The 19,518-nt window shown below is 47.9% G+C and overlaps 1 protein-coding gene across 3 annotated transcripts in view; it reads right to left on the bottom strand.

The window, feature by feature from the left end:
* Window positions 1-1,703: 1,703 nt before the first annotated feature.
* The window catches only part of TRAF3IP1 (TRAF3 interacting protein 1), a 46,761-nt gene continuing 28,946 nt past the window's right edge, over window positions 1,704-19,518 (bottom strand). For all 3 annotated transcript variants that reach the window (XM_084264866.1, XM_084264865.1, XM_084264864.1), the window contains 3 exons: window positions 19,292-19,368; window positions 4,954-5,177; window positions 1,704-2,112 (listed from right to left, as the gene is read on the bottom strand). In XM_084264866.1, the coding sequence (XP_084120992.1) occupies window positions 1,947-2,112; window positions 4,954-5,177; window positions 19,292-19,368 (467 nt within the window). In that variant the 3' untranslated portion in view covers window positions 1,704-1,946. The remainder of the gene's footprint in view (window positions 2,113-4,953; window positions 5,178-19,291; window positions 19,369-19,518) is intronic.

Consider the following 19,518-nt stretch of genomic DNA (forward strand, 5'->3'; position numbering starts at 1 on the left):
TCCTCCCCACCCTCACCAAAACCCCATGCAGCAAAGCATCCTTCCCTCTGAAATGCCCATACTGAGCACACTAAATACTCTTGCTATTTGGTGATGACCCCCGCTTGGTAGGGTTTTTGAGGTCTAGACACCAGAAAAAGAAACCGAGGAAAAATCCCACCAACAAACCCCCACAGATCTGCCAAGCAAAGAAGGGAAAGAACGGGAAAAAACGATAATACCAGCGCTTCATCCACAACCCAGACAGCATGGGAGGAGGAGATGTGCTCACACATTACAAAAATCCTGAGGGAAAGCAGCCTGGCAGGGAACTAAAGCCCTTCTGCGCTCTGTGCTGTGTCGCAGAGTCGTAACATAGACTCACAGACTGGTCTGGGTTGGAACGGACCCCAAGGACCACAGAGTTCCAACTCCCCTGTCACAGGCAGGGCCACCAACCTCCAGGCCTGGAGCTACACAAGGTTGCCCAGGGCCACATCCAACCTGGCCTTGAACGTCCCCAGGGATGGGGCATCCACCCCCTCTCTGGGCAGCCTGTTCCAGCCCCTCACCACTCTCTCTGTAAAGAACTTCCCCCCTAATATCTAATCTAAACCTTCCTTACTTTAGCTTTAATCCATCCCCCTTGTCCTGCCATTATCTACCCTTTTAACAAGCTGATTCTCCTCCTGTTTCTTTGCTCCCTTCAGGTACTGGAAAGCTGCAATGAGGTCTCCCAACAGCCTTCTCTTCTCTAGGCTGGGCTAACATGCTTTGCAGATTTAGGAACTCTGGGGTGCGGTACACTCAAGAGGTCATTACAGACATCTGCAGTTAAATAAAGAAACCCATGGAATGATTCACATACAAGGAGTCAGAAGAACATGCATTTGGGAGGAAACAGGTACTTAAATTAATCCTTTTCAAATGAACATGTGCCATAAAAATGGAATTAACACTTGGGCAGATAAAATACTTCTGCTCCCTGACACGGTGATGTTGCGTTCGCAGTTGTTCCTAACAAGATCCTTGATAGCTCTGAAAACATGACTTCATCTCTGCAGCAGTGCAGAGAACTGCAAGTTATGTGAGGCTTGCCTTTGTCAGCTCGTGGCACTGATTTTTAGGTTGTTATTCTTCCTAGAGAAAAGAAGACTAAGGGGGGACCTTATTAATGTTTATCAATATCTGAAGTATGGGATGCAGGTGGAAATGGGCAGCCCCTTTTCAGTGCTCTGTGGAGACAGGACAAGGGGCGATGGGCTCAAGTTGGAGCACAGGGAGTTCCCCACCAATCTGAGGAAGAACTTCTTCCCAGTGAAGGTGAGGGAGCCCTTGGACAGGCTGCCCAGGGGCATGTGGAGTCTCCATCTCTGAAGTTATTCCAGCCCCATTTGGATGCCAACCTGTGCAATATGAGCTAGGGAGCTGCTTTGGCAGGGGGTTGGACCCAATGGGCTCTGGAGGTCCCTTCCAATGACTCTATGATTCTATTTCCCCTGTTAATAACAAACAGGATTCGGGAACCTTCTCACCCGCAGGAGTCCAAATAGGTCTCTACAGGGGCAGAAGAAGTATTGGACACCCATTTTTCAGGTTAACAGCTTCAAAACTGACCTCAGGGGAACTGAGGTGAAAGAAATGCTGAGAGAACTGGCTCAGAAAACAGGCCAGGGAGTAAGGGGGCTGAGAGGACCCGGGGAGAGAGTAACAGCAGCTCATGTCTAAACAAACATATTACTTTAATAGCTCTGCAACTCCAGCATTCAAAATAATATAATTTTATCCTGGGTAATAGCAACACTTAACAACCAACGCGATAATGGCATTTGATCTTATCTTTAGGCTTCTGATCCCTTAACATTTATGTCTAAAACAAGGCATGTTGGAGTTTTCTCTGCAATATTGTCTCTATTTGGTAGGAATGTCAGTCAGTCCTGAAGGCTTTTTTTAAATCTCCCTCCTCTTCACCTTCTTGAGGAGAGGTTTATGCTAAGAACCATCCTCCGGATTTTTTCTTCGTTCTTTAAAATATTAGCTTTTACAGCACAAATCTTGTCTTGCTGGTCTTTAATCAACTGTTCCAGTTCAGTCAGATCAGCTTTTAATGGTTCTACGGCACTGTCTGTGATGCTGAAAGAGACACAAAGAGCGTAATGTTATTGGAAACATTATGCTGCTTCGGGATATTTTAAAGCCTCTGTGAAAAGTATATTCAGCACCTGAAAGTTTGCAAAGAATGTAAGTTGTGCCCGCCCTTCCTGGAAGAAAGTTTAGAGTAAGAAGCACAAAGGCAAAGCTAGCAGCAGGGAGGGAGCAGAACAGATTCAACAGCAAGCAGTCACTGCTTGGTTTCTCTGCTGTAGTCCTGCTTTCTACTGTGAACAGCTTTGTGGTTACTTCACCCCACACTATGCTTTGTGTGGCTGTGTACCCAGCCAGAAGCTGCAACCAGCCCGGCCCAGGGAGGCAGCAGCACCTGGCTGTGGAAGGTAACACAAGGACCATGGAAGCTATGGATGGATCAGTCAGGGCCGCCATCTGTAGCTTCCATGGTCCTTGTCGATCCTTCTGATCAGGGATCACTGGCAGGGTCCAAGGCCGGGTTGGATGCAGCTTTGGGCACCCTGGGCTGGGGGGTGAATCCCCCTGCTTGTGGCAGGGAAGCACTGCGGGGGGCTTTGCAGTCCCTTCCCACCCAAAGCAGCCTGGGGTTCTAAGGACAGTCACACTTTACAGGGGCTGCTGGGTGCTGCTGTGACACCCTGGTACCAGGCCTCCCTCTGTGACTCACCAGAGCTGAAAGGAGAGCAGCACATGGCAGGGAGGGACAAGCACAGCTGCTGTGATGGTTGCTGGCCTGCTACCAGCTATATCTGACAAGAAACACCAAAAGCCAGCAGCAGGCCATCAGCAGCTGCCAGCAGCACTGAGCAGGCAGATGTCTGAGCAGAGGCAAGGTGTGTGAACGCCAACCCGTCACCAAGCTGCTGACAAGGACCAGCAATCCCACCCCAACAGCACACAGAACCAATCCTGTGCTAATAAACCACAGGTACGGTGATGTGCCTGAAGCCAAGGGGGCTGTCTGACTTTGAAACAAACATGCCCCTTTCCATGGTGCTTTGCTGCTCCTTGGGAACGCTGAGCAGCCAGGGAAACGACAGACTGACCCAGCCCGCTGTCATTCTCAATTACCCAGTCCCGTTGAGGACTCATTAGCTAAAAGTCCACGTCTCAAAACCAATTTAGCTTTCTCCTCCTTTCTGCTGCATTAGCATCAATCACCAGAAGCGTAGCTAGAAACTGCACTAATGTTTCCCCAAAGGGATCCTTCAATTGTCTTTCACAGAAGCAAAGAAAACAGAGACAGGCATCCAAATTCCAGTCCATATGGGAAGAATTGTCTTCCTCGCGCGTGATGCTCTGTAATGCTTTCTTGAAGGGTTGGACATGCCTTAGCACTACACTGATCTGATTAGTATCTTAGAGGGAACTTTGGGAAGTGCTGGGATATGCTGAGGCAGCCTTAGCTCTTGAAAGAGCTGAGTGGCTCTGCTCTTTCGTTCTTGCACAGAACAGAACAGCTGGCCACTGTAAAGCTCGGTTTCACGTAAATCTGAAACCAAAATCAGCTGGGCAGCTCCCTCTTCCCACTCCCTCTCTCCTCCTGCACCGGTATCAAGGACACTCTCTTGTCCTTAGCACACTTTGCCTGGGAGCTCAGGGGATGTCAGAAGCCAGTGTGGCACTTTCAGTCCCTGTGCTGGGAAACCAGTGACACCAGCTTGGCAGGGCCAAACTGGAGCCACTGAGCAAGCAGGTGCCTGGAGCAAGGCCCAACACTTGCTCCCCATCACTGGGTGAGGCGCAGAAGCAAGCAAGTCCATGCGTCCGTTTCTCCAACCGCACAATAAAACCAAACAACATTTTCTTTCTCTTTGCAGGGATGGTGCATCCTGAGGCCAAACAGAGTTCTAAAACCTGTCAGGACAGCAGGCCCTACGTCAGTGTAAGAAATTAACATCGTTACACTTGAGAGGTGAACTGAAGCCCTAACTCTCACCCCAGCCAGCAGACTAAGCCAGCAGCAGTAAGTTTCCAATGTTTAACACATCACTACCTACCCAGATAGGACTTGGCTAGGAATATCACAGTATATGGATGCAGGAAGCAGCACGTCTACCTGGGCTGCCTGCAAAGCCGGGGAGAACCGCACCTAGTTCATGTTTAAGATTAGAGGACACACAACTGGAATGGATGTGCTGTTTTTTCAAGGAGCATAAAGACACAGCAAGTAAGGCCAAACAAACTGCTCCTAGGCTCGACCTCCATGTTCCTCTCCTGAACGTCACCTTCACCCCCCTAGCTTTTTAACATTGCGCTGGTGACCGCAACTGTCATGCCCACCACTCCACAGCTCACCGAACGCAAAGGCACAAAGAGAGCAGGCTGTGATTTAAGAAATCCATTCTTTGGATTTACTAAGCTGCTTTGTTTACTAAGCTCTTCCTCCACCAGTCCTTATACATTTGTGAGAGGATGAAAGCAAATCAAGCCCTCTCATATCGCGCAAACACTTGCATCTCTGCTGTAATGTAAACGTTTACCTATTAAACTGTCTTTAACTACCTTCATCTCAGCCCCTGAGTTTTACCTTTTTCTTCCCTCTCAGTTCTCTCCCCCAGCCCAGGAGGGGTGGTGGGGGTGTGAGCAAATGTCTATGGGGTTGCCTTAGCTCCTGCCGCATTAAACCACACCAATACCGCAGGGAGTCAGCTTCAAGGGCGAACAGCAGGCCTAAAACGAAGCTGAAAAGACCTTAAACTTTAACAGTTCAAAACCCCACAATTCAGTCTGCAAATAAATATCCCCAAACCACAACAATGGCTGATGATGAATCTGCTTTGAAAAGCTCCTCTCCTGAAGCCAGAAATCCACCTCAAGAGATAAATCAAACTTTTCCCCACACACCTTTGCTCTCTCTGCAGAGATTCGGCATGCTGCCTGTTCTCGTGCCGCCACATCTGCAACTCGTTCTTCATGGTATCCACGTCCTCCTGAATGTAATCCATGATCCTACCAAGCGTAAGGGCACTCCGGCACAGAGTCTGAATGGAGACCTGAAACTTCTCAATTTCTTTGGCTACCACGTCTCTCTCTTTCTTCCTGGCTGCTTCTGACACAAGGGGCTTTTCCTAAAAGAAAGGATGGACAAGAAAGCAAGCATCAGAACTAGGAAAAAACGTTTATTGCACATGAAGCATTGAGCAAAGACTGTTTTAGAGACTGCTAACACTGAAATATCCAGAGAAATGTGCATGACAGTCTGCAGTGACAGAGAAGAAGCAAAGCAACAGTCCAGCAACAAATGAGCAGGAAGAGTACTGAATCATAGAATCACAGACTGGTCTGGGTTGGAAGGGACCCCAAGGATCACAGAGTTCCAGCCCTCCTGCCACAGGCAGGGCCACCAACCTCCAGGCCTGGAGCTACACAAGGTTGCCCAAGGCCCCATCCATCCCGGCCTTGAACACTTCCAGGGACGGGGCACCCACCCCGTCTCTGTGCAGCCTGTTCCAGCCCCTCACCACTCTCTCTAGAAAGAACTTCCCCCTAATATCTAATTTAAACCTTCTTTCCTTTAGCTTTAATCCATTCCCCCTTGTCTTGCCATTGTCTACCCTTTTAAAAAGTTGAATCCCCTCTTGTTTGTATCCACATGTTCCCATGAGACAGGAGAAGTTACTCATGCTGAGAGGATTTTGATAATCACATTCTCAAAACACAGTGGCCTTGATGACAGGGGTACAGAGTGCCCTAAACCAAGAAGAAGGTGTGGGAAGGTACTTGGGAGTAACGGAACATGTCAAGAACCAGCCATAATAAGATGGTCAAACAGCAGGTGTGTGGATGCTTTTAGGCATCAAAGGTAAACTAACGCTATTTGGCTATAAGATATGGTATCAGAACTCGTTACAATCACTAACCAAGCAGTGGGGTGTAAACAGTGTATGTAACCAATTAGCAATTCTTTAGCTTGCCACGTTTGCAGTAACAAATGTCTATAATCTGTGTGATTTCACCCAATAAATGGCTTCACCTAAAATTCATATCGAATTGCGTGTTGCCCATCGCTGATCCCCACACACAGCCATCTCCAAGTTCTCCAAGTCAGCCCCTTAAAGATGCTTCTCCCTCTCCATTGCCTGTATCCAAATTTCCAGCCCCTAATGCTGGTCCTAATAATAGCTCTTCAAGCCGCACAGCTAAAATAGACAGCGGTTACTCTGTGCCTTGTACTTCTGTTAACAGTGGTTGTAAAATCATGCAGGCTGCAGATGTGGCCTCAATAAACTCCACTACTCAAAAATAATCTGGTCTTGTGTGCATTTCCCTCATGTGTAGCCAGCAAAGTCTCTGTGGTCAATCTCCTGGAAGCTCCCAGCTTACTGCAAGCTAAATACAGGGAAAGTGTTTGCTAAAGCGGTGGAGTCACGGGGAGCCAAAGGGCACCATAGAGAGAGCACAGCAATACCACATTACAAATCTGCTGTAATAGCCTTATTCCCAGAAAGCCTTCCCTGGAAACAACCACCATTAAAGCTCGCTGCTTCAAGAAAAACATCCTGATTTTTCTTTCTCCACAGGTCAAACTCCCAAACAGAGGTGCTGGGTTTTTTCTTTAAGACACAAAATGTTTTTGGTGAAGTTTGGTTTTGGTCACCAGCAGACTGGAAAGGTCTTTCTCTACCACCCCAACCACGGGATCAACCAACTCCCAAGCACAGCTCCTACCAGCAAGATAAACACAGAAGTGGCAGCATGCTTCTTTCATGCTGGGACACCAAACCTACCATGTCGTCCCCTCCTGCCCTCTTACCCAACGGGTCTGTCTTCCTGTGTGAGCTCTGGGCTGTTTGTTCAGCTGCCTTTGGAGGCAGGAGGGACTACTGCCAAACACATTTCAGCAGCCCTGGGCTTACTGATGAACTCAGATATATATATATATAATATATATATGTGTGTGTGTGTGTACATAAAAGAAAAATACTTCTGAAGATCTGAAGGCAGAGATTTACTTAAGTCTGATGCTTGCGTTTTGCCACACACGTAGTGCATGAAAACACTGGGACTCCTGAGTTCACTGCAATTTTATAAAGTTAAAATGGTTTAATTAGGAACTAGGCTGAAGTGACAAATGCTGTTGAACTTGTGACCTTTCGCTTCCTAAGTCAATCCCTGAGTGCTGGCTAAACTGTTAAAAATAACACTCAGGGTAATTCCTACTCACTGGGCCCACAGTCCCCTTACAGAAGCAGGTGTTTTGTTACTCTACATGACATAAACCTGATACTTTTGGAGTATCCTGATACTTTTTCAGTATCCTGAAAGTATCAGTATCCTGATACTTTTGGAGCCATCCATGTGGCTGCTATCCTTTAGGATGCAGAGATGAAGGCACTGCTTTTGCTTCTTCACCCCAACAGCTGGTGAGCCCCTTGGTTCTGAGCACCGCTGGGTCTACTCCGTGGCCAAGCTCTGAGCACAACGGCCAACACTGTCCCCATTGGCACAGTCAGGCTCCTCTCCCTGCCAAACCAGTGGCTCCCCAGAGAGCTGAGCTTTCACACAGCTGCCAGCCCGTTCGCTGAGGAGATAGCTGGGTGCATGAAGGCACAAAGGACACTTCATTTTTATTTCCCAAATGGTGAGTTGCTTGCCTTGCGTCCCTGCAAGGGTGGCACAACCTCCTTGATAACTAATCCCAGCAGCCACACTTCTCAGCACCCACCAGCAGGGTATGGAAACAAAATAATACTAAAAGCCTTGAAAATCCCACAATTTGGTAAACAAGCCAAGCAGGATTGTATAAACATGGAGCCAGCTAATGATTTGCAATCACCATGCTAAAATACACAGCTCCTTGAAAAAACTCCAGTGGAAATAAACCACCATGAAATATTTCCTATGAATTGGGAAGATGCCCTTAAAGTGTGTAAGGAAAATATTCAGGAATAATTTTGCTGTCCCTGTAACTCCAGCATGCTCTATGCATACCGCAGTTCTTCAAAACCGACCTAAAAGGACAGAAAATGATCCCATCCAAAGCCATTTCAAGTACTGAAACATACTACAACTAAAAATCCACTCAATACAAATCCAGGTTATGCAGGTGCAGGGCTGTTAAAAACTCAGCAGCCCTCGGAAAGCACGTGAGAGATATCAAAGTGATGTAAGAACATGCAAAACTCCACCTGTCATGTCCCTCTTAAAGAGAAGCACTTACATTTCGAAGTTCCCCAACACCTGAAGGTGCAGTAGCTATGCTAGCAAATTGCTGTCCTTCCGCACAGGAGCTAAAAAATAAACCACCAAGCCTTTCTTTCCTTCCTCTGGCACTTGGACTACAAAATGCTGCCACATTCCAGCTGCTTTAGCCAACAGAAAGCTGAGCTCATGACAGGGAATCATGACCACAAGGCACTTGGGACTTGCCAGTTATCACAGAATCACAGAATCACAGGGGTTGGAAGGCACCTCCAGAGCTCATTGGGACCAACCCTCTGCCAAAGCAGCTCCCTGGCTCATATTGCACAGGTCGGCGTCCAGACAGGGCTGGAGTATCTCCAGAGAAGGAGACTCCACACCCCCCTGGGCAGCCTGTCCCAAGGCTCCCTCACCCTCACTGGGTAAAAGTTCTTCCACATGTTGGTGCAGAACTATGCTCTAACTTGCAGCCATGGTCCCTTGTTCTGTCTCCACAGAGCACTGAAAAGGGGCTGGCCATTTCCCCCTGCATACCATACTTCAGATACTGATAAACATTAATAAGGTCCTCCCTTAGTTTTCTTCTCTCCAGGCTGAACAGCCCCAGCTCACTCAGCATTTCCTCACAGAGGAGATGCTCCAGGCCCTTAATCATCTCCATAGCCTCCTCTGGACTCTCTCCAGGAGATCCCTGTCTTTTTTATACCAGGGAGCCCAGAATTGGACACCATACTCCAGGTGTGGCCTGACCAGGGCAGAGCAGAGGGAGAGGATCACCTCCTGTGACCTGCTGGCCACACTCCTCTTGATGCCCCCCAGGATCCCATTGGCTCTCTTAGCCAAGTCTATTGTTGATTCTGAGTAAATGGAGGGGGTGAGGGGGTCAAAAAAAGCCCTACTGCATGCTCTCAGTTTCACAGTTACGGGTTAAAATCTATGCTGGGACACATTTAAATCACCAAGAATTGTGGCAGATGGTTTATTACACCAGGCAACGTGGGTGGCAAGAGTACTGAATGCCACCTCGGCTCACTGCGCACACACATGTGACAGGATATATTCCATTCTATGAAAAATCAGCATTGTTCCAGTCTATTTCATTAGGCTGTACACCTCAACGAACTCTCCTTTCACAAAAGCCCAAGCACCAATAAATTATCCTCATATAAAAGGCCATCATTCTGTAGGGCCAACACGCTTCCTTCCCTTCGTGTTTTTCATAAGGCACCAAGAGAAATGTTTATGTTGGATTCCCAGGGAAAAGCCTGCCTTTCCCATTACCTCAACGTGACCAGAGCACCACAGGGACTCAGATGCAGGGACCTGAGAAATTAAAAAGCAGGACGTTTCTTTTTCATCAATAAAGGGCAAACTACCAACAGGGTTCACAGAATCACAGAATCATAGGGGTTGGAAGGCACCTCCAGAGCTCATCAGGTCCAACCTCCTGCCAGAGCAGCTCCCTGGCTCATATTGCACAGGTCGGCGTCCAGACGGGGCTGGAATATCTCCAGAGATGGAGACTCCACACCCCCTGGGAAGCCTGTCCCAGGGCTCCCTCACCCTCCTGGGAAAAAGTTCTTCCACATGTTGGTACAGAACTTCTATGCTCTAACTGGCAGCCAGAGATGATCCAGGCCCCAGATCCTGATGCAGGGATCTGAATAGAGCTGCGGTGAGAAGCATGCAGTTCCTTCTGAACAAGAGCTGCACCTGGCAGCCTGGCTATGCACAAGCACCACAGGAGCCTAAATTCAACAGGTGTGCACTTGAGTGTCCTTTTTACAGAATCACAGAATCACAGGGGTTGGAAGGGACCTCAAGAGCTCATCAGGTCCAACCCCCCTGCCAAAGCAGCTCCCTAGCTCAGATTGCACAGGCCGGCGTCCAGACGGGGCTGGAATATCTCCAGAGAAGGAGACTCCACATCCCCCTGGGCAGCCTGTCCCAGGGCTCCCTCACTGCATAAAAGTTCTTCCTATGCTCTAAGTGGCAGCCATTGCCCCTTGTCCTGTCTCCACAGAGCACTGAAAAGGGGCTGGCCATTTCCCCCTGCATCCCATACTTGGGTTATTGATAAGCATTAATAAGGTCCCCCCTTAGTTTTCTTTTCTCCAGGCTCAGCAGCCCCAGCTCACTCAGTCTTTCCTCATAGGGGAGATGCTCCAGGACCTTAATCATCTCCATAGCCTCCTCTGGACTCTCTCCAGGAGATCCCTGTCGTTTTTATACCAGGGAGCCCAGAACTGGACACAACACTCCAGGCGGGGCCTGGCCAGGGCAGAGCAGAGCAGAGGGGGAGGATCCCCTCCTGTGATCTCCTGGCCACACTCCTCTTGATGCCCCCCAGGATCACATTGGCTCTCAGCCCCCAGGGCACACTGCTGGCTCATGGCCACCCTGTCACCCACCACGACCCCCAGGTCCTTCTCCGCAGAGCTCCTCTCTGTCACCCCCAGCCTGTACTGATTCCAGCAGTTACTCCTTCCCAGGTGCAAGACTCTACACTTGCTTTTGTTGAACCTCATTTGGTTGTGCTACTACTGACTCTGAAACCACCCCCCTCACCCCTCCCCGTGCACCTCAAGTAGCCATGTCACCAGCTGTGAACACAGGAAGAGGGTTTGTGTCACTCCTGCCATGCTCCCGGCAATGGCAGCTCCTGTTCTGTGGCCCTTGCTCACAAAGCCACCAACTGTCCTCTCCTGTGGGTGGGTGTGAGTCCCACACAGGACAGCAGGTGGGTCCCTGAAGCGAGGCAGCCGTGGTGTCTGTTCCTAGGAGAGGGTGCAGCGTAGCAGCACGGTGCTGGAGGTCATGGGTGGTGTTCCTGGTTTTTGAGAGGCTTATCAGTGAGTTTGACTGGGATGTTCTGCTGGGCACAGACCAGCATACAAGCAGCTGGTCGATGCAGAGAACATGTTTATTGCAGATTCTTTTTTGAACGGGGGAAAGGCTGCTGTTTCAAGAGGAGCAGAGTTTCAGCAGCACGGGCAGCAAAGGAAAGCTGGGCAGGACTGGCACCCACTGTGCCATTACAGTTGAGTTAAATACTATCTGCTAGCATTGGTTACCTCTGGAGTTGTCTCTTGCCATGTGTGGTCAAAGTCAGGAGTCCAAGCTTAGCCTGCCAAATACTGTGCCCAGTACAAGAGGCTTTATGAACTGGCTTCTCCCTAGCTTGTGCTGAAGGTGAAGGCAGGCTGGCTCTGGGTCTGATGTGGGGTGTTTATCTATGTCTGAAAAGTCCAGTGCTTTTTAAAGGTATCAAATGTGAACTGGGGGGGGGGAGAGGGAATCCCACCACTGCCTCCATCTACCCTCCCCCCCCACCCCAAAAAAAGGAAAGAGCTATAATTTTGTTTCCTTTTGGTGCTGTCCAACACAGATGTGGGGCAGACCAACTCTGGTAAAGCGAATGGTGGAGAACATTGTGTCTCTGATTTCTTGGCCTGTTACTGAACTCTCTACCTGGCACAAGCAGAAAAAGCATCCTGTTCACTTGAAAATGATTTAACATTTGCTGTTTTCCCTGTGTTTCTGTGAAAGAGTTTCTTACAGTGATCCCTAGTGGATAGTTACAACCTACTTAAAATGCAGACTCTGTAAAAAACAGGAAAAGAAAACACCCTTTATGATCAAAAAACATTCTGTAAAATAAAAAATAACCCCACACCACTGCATTGAATGTATCAAAATTACTTGTCCAAGATGAAGTTTCTGCCCTGTCCTATAGAAAGAGGTAGGGGGGGAATGGTATAGCTCAATAAAACTATGATTACTTGGGTCTGTTTTTGTAGTGGGGCATAATATGGTGGCTAAAAGAGGCTGTAGAAACTATTAAGTGCTTGATGGATGCTTGTCCTAATTCGACTCATGTTTAAAACCTGTTAATTTAAAAAAAGGAAACAAAGGAGAAGCTGTATAAAAGTAAGCAAATGCTTTTTCTTGAAATAAGCTTTGCCAGTGGTGGGGGAAACAAAATCTCACTTCTTCAGCTTAGTAGATGTCAGGCACTTCAGATGCCCTCAACAGCCCGGCAGTCTGGAACGGATGTTGTGTGAATGATGCGCTTCACGGAGCTCTGTGTGCTGCAGTGTTTATCCTAATTACTTTAACCAGGGTAAATTAAGCACGAGTAAATGCTGGTGGCTTCTGGAGTGTTGTGTTCAGTTCTGGGCTCCCTGGTATAAAAGAGACAGGGATGTCCTGGAGAGAGTCCAGAGGAGGCTATGGAGATGGTTAAGGGCCTGGAGCATCTCCCCTGTGAGGAAAGGTTGAGTGAGCTGGGACTGTTCAGCCTGGAGAAAAGAAGACTAAGGGGGGACCTTATTAATGTTTATCAGTATCTGAAGTATGGGATGCAGGGGGAAATGGCCAGCCCCTTTTCAGTGCTCTGTGGAGACAGGACAAGGGGCAATGGCTGCCAGTTAGAGCATAGGAAGTTCTGCACCAACATGCAGAAGAACTTTTACGCAGTGAGGGTGAGTGAAGGAGCCCTGGGACAGGCTGCCCAGGGGGTGTGGAGTCTCCTTCTCTGAAGATATTCCAGCCCCGTCTGGACGCCGACCTGTGCAATATGAGCCAGGGAGCTGCTTTGGCAGGGGGTTGGACCGGATGAGCTCTCAAGGTCCCTTCCAACCCCTATGATTCTGTAAAAAGGACACTCAAGTGCACACCCGTTTAGGCTCCTGTGGTGCTTGTGCATAGCCAGGCTGCTGGGTTCAGCTCTCGTTCAGAAGGAACTGCATGCTTCTCACCGCAGCTCTATTCAGATCCCAGCATCAGCGTCATGAGCAGGGCTCTCACACAAAGATTAAAGCCTGTCTGCGAGTAACTCCTATTAGATTTTACTTACTCTCGGTATTTCTTAGGACAAATTAAGCTGTCAGGACACTGAGAAGCCGTGGCCTTGAAGGGTGGTGAGCCTCCTCAAACACTTGCATGGTGGGATGTATGAATACATCTGGTTAACGTGACATGTTACTAGTTGCATCGACTGAAGGGGACACACAATGTCATCCAGCTGATGGATTAATATAAAAAGCAATGACCTGAAGAACTTTAAACAAACAGAATCAGCAGTGATTATATTTGTTCTAAGCTTAGAAGTACATACTTAATTTATCACATTTGTAATTAAAGTTAATATTATCCAGGTGCTAAGCTATTTAATATCACTTGTTCCTAGCACAAACCTCAGAGCCGTTTCTTTATTGAAGCCTGTGAACTGTATTTGGTAGTGTAAAGATGGGAATTCTGTGATCCCACTTGCTTAAACTATTTAATAACCTGCCTACATTTTCCATAGATCAAATGAATGAAGTGGAATACAAAATGTAACATCTGTTTCTTTCTCTGTTTAACATTAGAGGGGTAGATTCTAAACAAATACATTTAGGAAGTCTTTTTAGGAATTTGTTAGGCTGAACACAGCTAATCAAGACAGCAGAAGTCTTGTGTATTTCCAGAATGACCTCTTTGTTTGACCTGAAAACTGTGTATATTATTTTAAGTTCCTGCACATGCATAACCTAGATGATGACAGTCCCAGTTGTCTTTCCTTTTCTCTTCTTTTTCTTCATGAAAACTTCTTAAAAAGCAAATGCATGGTTGGGAGAAGCAGCACAGAAAGAATTTTCAGAGAAACACTTTTAACACAAATAAATGCGCCTTAGCAATCAGCAGTTAGAAGTCAAGGTGTGAAATATCCCCAAGAGCTCACCAGTGTTACATTTGGATTTAGTCACCCACTTCACCTCATTTCCAGTTGATTAATCCACAATAAATCACATGGTTCCATTAAACATTTTTTTTTTCCCCCTGAATCACAGAATCACAGACTGGTCTGGATTGGAAGGGACCCCAAGGACCATAGAGCTCCAACCCCCTTGCCACAGGCAGGGCCACCAACCTCCACACCTGGAGCTACACAAGGTTGCCCAGGGCCCCATCCAACCTGGCCTGGAACACCCCCAGGGATGGGGCACCCAACCCCTCTCTGGGCAGCCTGTTCCAGCCCCTCACCACTCTCTCTGGAAAAAACTTCCCCCCAATGTCCAATCTAAACCTTCCTTCCTCTAGCTTTAATCCATCCCCCTTGTCCTGCCATTGTCTACCCTTTTAACAAGCTGATTCCCCACCTGTTTCTCTGCTCCCTTCATGGACTGGAAGGCTGCAATGAGGTCCCCCTGCAGCCTTCTCTTCTCCAGGCTGAACAAGCCCAGCTCCCTCAGCCTCTCTTTGTAGGGGAGGTGCTCCAGCCCTTTAACCATCTTCATGGCCTCCTCTGAACCCTCTCCAACAGTTCCACATCTTTCTTGTATTGGGGCCCCAGGTCTGGACCCAGGACTCCAGGGCCTCATAAGGGCAGAGCAGAGAGGGACAGTCCCCTCCCTGTCCCTGCTGCCACCCCTCTTCTGATGGAGCCCAGGATACCATTGGCCTTCCCAGCTGCAAGAGCACACGGATGGCTCATGGGAAGTTTCTCATCTACCAATATTCGACTGAACATTTGACTTAATCCTTTATTAACCAAGAGTTCTGCCACTCAGACTACAAACATGTTTTTCTTCTCCCTTCATTTGCCCCCCTGGCAGAAGAACAGGACTTCAGTGAATATAACCGGGGAAAATATTTCATTTATTTCATAGGCACTGAATAGTTTAACAAGATGAAGGAAGATGAATGCCCTCACTGACAGACACAAGGACAGCCTTCACTTCAGATGCCATTTCCCAAAGCAAGTATCCTTGCAAGACTTTTGATTACCTGACTCCAGAGTGCAGAAGTACAATTACTTTTTACTCTCTAATGCCCAACAGGTTTTGGAATACAGTTGCATACTGATGTAGGAGATATTTCTTCTGGAGAGTTTGATGGAAAACAACTTAAATAGAAGAGCTGAGCGTCTGGGGAGAAACAGTGAAATCCCGACTGATGCGTGCTGCGATACTGCTTCCCAGCAGACCACAGAGCTAGACCTGGCACAAAACCCGGGGCCACCTGAACACAGCTAACACCGGCCACAGTTCACCGACCCATTCTCCCAGCCCCATCCCCACAACACGGCGTGGTTACATTTGCCTTGCCTAAACCACTTGGCAGGCAGGAAAATAGTTGAAACTCTGCCTTCTTTGTAATTATGTTTTGCTGTCTCCCTCCAAAGAGATTCCACAGAGCAGGAACTTTTCTTCTCAAAGCTGCTGGTCCACAGCCTTGTGGGAAAAAACCCTGTTCTCAGATGTCAGGCACATCCCACAGGGATGAGACATGCTCCTGATGCCAGGGCCACACCGGCACTCCAGATCCCCACCTGCTGCCCCCCAAAATGTTCCCAGAGGCAATGCCACATTGGAAATGTATTTTTTACTTTTCCTGCTGCCTGTCTCACCGCATCTGTTTAACATCTTCATTGACGACCTCAATGAGAGAATAGCATCCACCCTCAGCAAGTACCAGCTGATACAGAGCTGGGAGGAGTGGCTGACACGCAGGACACTGACATCCAGGGAGACCTGGACAGGCTGGAGAGCTGGGCAGGGAGAAACAAAATGAGGTTCAACAAAAGCAAGTGTAGAGTCTTGCACCTGGGAAGGAATAACTGCTGGAATCAGTACAGGCTGGGAGTGACCTGATGGAGAGGAGCTCTGTGGAGAAGGACTGGGGGGTCCTGGTAGATGACAGGGTGACCATGAGCCAGCAGTGTGCCCTGGGGGCTGAGAGAGCCAATGGGATCCTGGGGTGCATCAAGCAGAGTGTGGCCAGGAGATCACAGGAGGGGATCCTCCCCCTCTACTCAGCCCTGGTCAGACCCCACCTGGAGCATTGTGTCCAGTTCTGGGCTCCCTGGGATAGAAAAGCCAGGGATCTCCTGGAGAAAGTCCAGAGGAGGCTACGGAGATGGTTAAGGGCCTGGAGCATCTCCCCTGTGAGGAAAGGCTGAGTGAGCTGGGACTGTTCAGCCTGGAAATAAGAAGACTAAAGGGCGATCTTATTAATGTTTATCAATATCTTAAGTATGGGATGCAGGGGGAAATGGCCAGCCCCTTTTCAGTGCTCTGTGGAGACAGGACAAGGGGCAATGGCTGCCAGTTGGAGCATAGGAAGTTCTGCACCAACATGGGGAAGAACTTTTACCCATTGAGGGTGAGGGAGCCCTGGGACAGGCTTCCCAGGGGGTTGTGGAGTCTCCTTCTCCGGAGATATTCCAGCCCCATCTGGATGGTGACCTGTGCAATATGAGCCAGGGAGCTGCTTTGGCAAGGGGGTTGGACCCGATGAGCTCTTTAGGTCCCTTCCAACCCCTGTGATTCTGTCTCTGTCCTCTAAAATAAATTCAGTAACATCTCCAGCTTTTTGATCTGTATCTGTCAAGTTCCTGTCACTGACTCCAAGCATTTTTAATCAGCTTTTCCACTGATTCTCCCCTCCGGATTGTGACAACTTCTACAACATAATTTGAAAAGCTGTAGCAGTAAAGAACCCTACTGCAGTAGCAGCCAGCTGCTTGGATATGAGCTCGGATGATGTTCCAGGAGCTTAGCCTTGTATGCACGTTTTCACGTGATGGACTGGGAAGTCAGCACAGTTTTTTTCCAGAATTAGTCATCTATTATGAGTGCTGCTAAAGCAGATCAGTCCTTTAAAAGATCCAACAAAAGACAAAAAAGGACTGCATGAATGTTTTAGAGACTAAAATCGGGCAGTGAGACTATGAGGTTATTGTAGGAGGACACAATTGTCCATGTGCATTTAAAAGAAAATTAAAATCTAAGAGGTTAAAAGGGAATTGGTTTAGTTAATTACTCTTATTTGGAAAAAACTAACCCAGAAAGCTTTGCACAAGCACCAGAGGAAGCTTCCCGAGCACAAAATCGGTGCGGTTTCACCTCGCCCATTGTCCCTTTATGTGCAGTGCTCCAGTCGACAGGACACAATTCCAAACAGCACAGCCCACAGTGCAGTTACGAACTAGCAAAAGGCATGGTTAAACGAACTACTAACGCTGTCCCCAAAATCAGTCTTCAGAATCATGATGCAACAGCACCACCTAGTGACAAAATCTGTGACAGCAACAGCTGCGCTACCGCTTCTCACAGCACCGGCCCCAGAGCGCCTCCAAAAGGGAGCAGTATCGCCTTGTAACCCTCCTTTTCTCCAGTGACCTGAAACAATTGATTTAAGCAGGCAAACGTTCACACCAGGCGCATCCATGAGAAACAGCCGAGTGCTCTCGATAAGCAGCACACTGATGCTATGAGTAGTTATACACAGGGTGTGACAATTCAGCAAGTAAGATAAAGGTGTAACTATTCACAACAGCTCATGAAGAGGAAAACTAAAGGCATTTTCCTATTGCAAGAATTCATTTGCTTCTATAATCTTAGCCCTTGCAACACACAAAGGGAACTTCCTTCCAGCTGAGTGCAGGCCGAAGCGCCAGTAGTCCCTGCAGATAGGAAGATGCAACACAAGGATCTGATCCCAGCTTCCCTAACTTACTGGGGGAGGAATGGAAAGGTAGGTCTGTGTGGCAGCAAAACGCATTAGCAATGGACACATATGACAGCATCTCTGTTGATAGCACCCTCCCAAAATTCCAGTCCTAATAGTTAACATTGTCAGTTTTGCTGCAGACTGTAGAGACGAATATCAAGTGAGTCAGGTTCAATCTACTCTGCCCTCATGAGGCCCCAGCTGGAGTCCTGTGACCAGATCTGGGGACCCCAATACAAGAAAGATGTGGGACTGTTGGAGAGGGTTCAGAGGAGGCCACAAAGATTTTTAGAGGGCTGGAGCACCTCCCCTACAAAGAGAGGCTGAGGGAGCTGGGCTTGTTCAGCCTGGAGAAGAGAAGGCTGCAGGGGGACCTCATTGCAGCCTTCCTGTCCCTGAAGGGAGCAGAGAAACAGGAGGGGAATCAGCTTGTTAAAAGGGTAGATAATGGCAGGACAAGGGGGATGGATTAAAGCTAAAGGAGGGAAGGTTTAAATTGGATATTAGGGGGAAATTTTTTCCAGAGAGAGTGGTGAGGGGCTGGAACAGGCTGCACAGAGAGCTGGTGGATGCCCTGTCCCTGGGGGTGTTCAAGGCCAGATTGGATGGGGCCCTGAGCAACCTTGTGTAGCTCCAGACGTGGAGATTGGTGGCCCTGCCTGTGGCAGGGGGTTGGAGCTCTGAGATCCTTGGGGAACATGCCTGCAATAACGAAGAGGATTGTCCATTTATACTACCAAAGGAGACCTCACAAGTCCTCCAAGGGAACAGACAGGCACACACAAACAACCCTTCCCTGCACTTTGGACAGCCTGTTCCAACCCCTCACCACTCTCTCTGTAAAAAATATCTCCCTAACATCCAAATTAAACCTTCCTTCCTTTAGCTTTAATCCATCCCCCTTGTCCTGACATTATCTACCCTTTTAACAAGCTGATTCCCCTCCTGTTTCTCTGCTCCCTTCAGGGACTGGAAGGCTGCAATGAGGTCCCCCTGCAGCCTTCTCTTCTCCAGGATGAACAAGCCTAGGATGTTACTAGGGAAACATTTAGAGGTACAAAAATGCTTTATACGGTTAACTGCAAACTGCACCAGAGGTTATTTTTCTTTTTGTTTTTTCCCTCTTCAGACAACACTAATGATTGCTGGGCAATAGGACACTGTTTTTCAAATGCCCTGAGGCTATGTGAGATTGAAACAATAATGGGGCAGTTGTGCAAATGCAGAACGTGCCCTACCACATCTAGGGCAAGGTTGAAATTGGTAGACCTTGTTCTGGAAACCAACAGAACAGGCTCAATAAAGAAGGCTCCCTGAAAAATTCAGGTCTGAAAGAAACCAAATCCTAACCACAAAAATGCAAGGTGAGAGCGACAGAGTGCTACCCAGAGAAATTAACAGTGTCTGACAGATTAATAGAGAAAAAAAAACAGCCTAAGACATCGAGGAGGAAAGATTGATCATAAATGGAGCAAAACCCCACATTTAAGGCAGAAAAAAGGGTCACAATTCCAGTATTTAATATTTACAGTTCCCATCTTACCCTCTCTGTTGTCTTTGATGATTGCTGTGATGCCTCATAATCTTTCTTTGTTTCTAGGATTCTTTTTACAAGTCCACCTGTTGAAAAAAACAGTTTATTTCTCAGCACTGTTTGGCAATAAATTATCATTTTAAACATTTAAATAATAAAAACAAAACCACCCAGCTCATTCTTTTAAAATGTATACAGTTTTTAGACCGACATGAACACCATTTTATTACCGATTC

This window comes from Gallinula chloropus, assembly GCF_964237585.1.
Source record: "Gallinula chloropus genome assembly, chromosome: 5".
NCBI lineage: Eukaryota > Metazoa > Chordata > Aves > Gruiformes > Rallidae > Gallinula > Gallinula chloropus.